Genomic DNA, 2,164 nt, shown 5'->3' with positions numbered 1-2,164 from the left:
GTTTATTAATTAGTTTTTAAATTGAACTAATTTAATCTAATTTTTTTTAAAGATGTATTGAAATAAATAAAAAATAATTAAACTATTGAGAAAATTTTAATATGCTTAACAAGTAATTAGTAAAATACTATTAGATTTTAAAATCTACTTTAAAGAAAGAAATAGACATAAAAAGAAGATAAGAGGGAATATAAAACCCTTGATAAAAAATATTCACTAGAATTTCTCTTTATTAAAAGTTGTTTGGGCCATTATAAATAAAGAAATAAATATAAAAAGAAGATGAGAGAGAATATAAATTCTATAATCCATGAAAATTAATAGAAAAAATTTATTTAGTATTTATTTCTTTATATCTCTTTTTTTTTTACAGTGAATCCTTATAAAATATCACTATTTACTCTTTATTCTTTATTCTATGAGTACCATAGAATTATTTATTTAAATGGATAAGATAGATATATATAAGGAATATTAAAGTTTTTTTTATATCATAATAGAAATTGCTTTTAAAATACTTTTTATTTGAATGTATATTAAAATAATATTTTTTTTATTTTTGAAAAAACTCTATCAAAATAATATAAAAACATTAAAATCAATTAAAAAATTAATTTCTTAAAAGCATTTTAAAAATAAAAAATAAAAAGCTTTAAAATATGCATATTTTACTCCCCTTGCGTATCAAGCACGTGAATGTTTTAGGATCAACCAATACCAAAATGCCAGATCAGCGAACGAATATAGAAAATTTTGAGGTTGATACCCACAAGCAACCGCGGGAACCTTCCAGAGATAAAACCAGCACAGAACCTTCCAGAGAGCTCACCTCCTATATATAAACCTTCCTCTTCGCTTGCCTTCATCATCTCTCTTCCTTATTCATAATCGTTCTCGCATTTCCCGTAATTTATCTCTTTGTTCTCTTTCTGTGTCGAAAAAAATGCCTAGCAGATCTGCAGGAGTAATAAAGCAGGACTGGGAGCCGGTGGTGATGCACAAGGCGAAGCCGAAGTCCCAAGACCTTCGCGATCCGAAGGCAGTGAACCATGCCCTCCGATCGGGTGCTCCAGTCCAGACAATCAAGAAATTCGACGCTGGTTCTAATAAGAAAGCAACGGCACCAGTGGTGAGTGCCAGGAAGTTGGAGGAGGAGACGGAGCCAGCGGCGTTGGGCAGGATTTCTACGGAGGTGAGGCAGGCGATTCAAAAAGCGCGGCTGGAGAAGAAGATGAGCCAGACTGAGCTTGCAAAGCTGATTAATGAGCAGCCAAAGGTGGTGCAAGAGTATGAGAATGGAAAGGCGGTGCCTAACCAAGCTATTTTGGCCAAGATGGAGAGAGTGCTGGGCGTGAAGCTTAGAGGGAAGATTGGCAAGTGAGATGATGTAAATTAGTATTGGAATTATCTGGTCTTGGTTTGGTTGATGTTTGTTAATGTTGTCATTTTAATTTCTTGCCGAATTGTTATAGCAATAGTTGTGAGATCTATTGGGAATGTCATTTTAATTTCTTGCCGAATTGTTATACCAATAGTTGTGAGATCTGCTTCCGAGCTTCAATCAATGGAATGTAAATCCTTCGAAGTGAGTAGAGAATTGGCATATATGTACTTCACAAGTTCGAAGCGCTTCTTGAAACTGTAGCAGCTTTTAGGTGGTCATATCCAAGGAGAGTTACGTAAAACTTTTAGGGATCGTTCGTGTCAATTGTTATTTCGCCATTGACAAGGACTGTCCTGTCGGAGATCATAAGATGAGCGGGTGTCTGGAAAAGATCATGGATTGGATGCCCTTTATAAGACTATCTCCATGCTAACAAAGTTGCTCCTTCTCCCTTTCCATGTTCCATGTTAAATTTAAGAGAGAATTTTATCATATTGCTATGGTTTTTAAATCCGAGTTGAACTGGGGTTAATATTTTGATTTGAAGTTAGAGAAGTGAACCTGGTTATTTCATTTAAAAAAACCGGAAAATAAAAACATCAAATTATTTTATTTAATACGTGAAAAATTAAAATTTTCCAAGTTAAATACATAAATCCATTTGTCAATGAGCATTCGTGGCAAGTGTAGTCCCTATATCGATGATTTAGGCAATTTGAGAACTAGCCCCAACTTCTTATATCGATCCGTTCTCATTAATTCATTGATTTCCTCTTCATA

At 33.5% G+C, this 2,164-nt stretch overlaps 1 protein-coding gene across 1 annotated transcript; it reads left to right on the top strand.

The window, feature by feature from the left end:
* Positions 1 to 850: 850 nt before the first annotated feature.
* Positions 851 to 1,492, top strand: MBF1C (multiprotein bridging factor 1C). The gene has a single exon (XM_011045143.1). The coding sequence runs from the start codon at positions 944 to 946 to the stop codon at positions 1,379 to 1,381; it is 438 nt and encodes a 145-aa protein (XP_011043445.1). The 5' UTR covers positions 851 to 943; the 3' UTR covers positions 1,382 to 1,492.
* Positions 1,493 to 2,164: the final 672 nt, after the last annotated feature.

The sequence above is a fragment of the Populus euphratica genome, unplaced genomic scaffold (genome assembly GCF_000495115.2).
Source record: "Populus euphratica unplaced genomic scaffold, PopEup_1.0 scaffold135.1, whole genome shotgun sequence".
In the NCBI taxonomy this organism is placed as follows: Eukaryota; Viridiplantae; Streptophyta; class Magnoliopsida; order Malpighiales; family Salicaceae; genus Populus; species Populus euphratica.
Note: the sequence above shows the minus strand (reverse complement) of the source record. Positions and strands in the feature narration are given on the sequence as shown.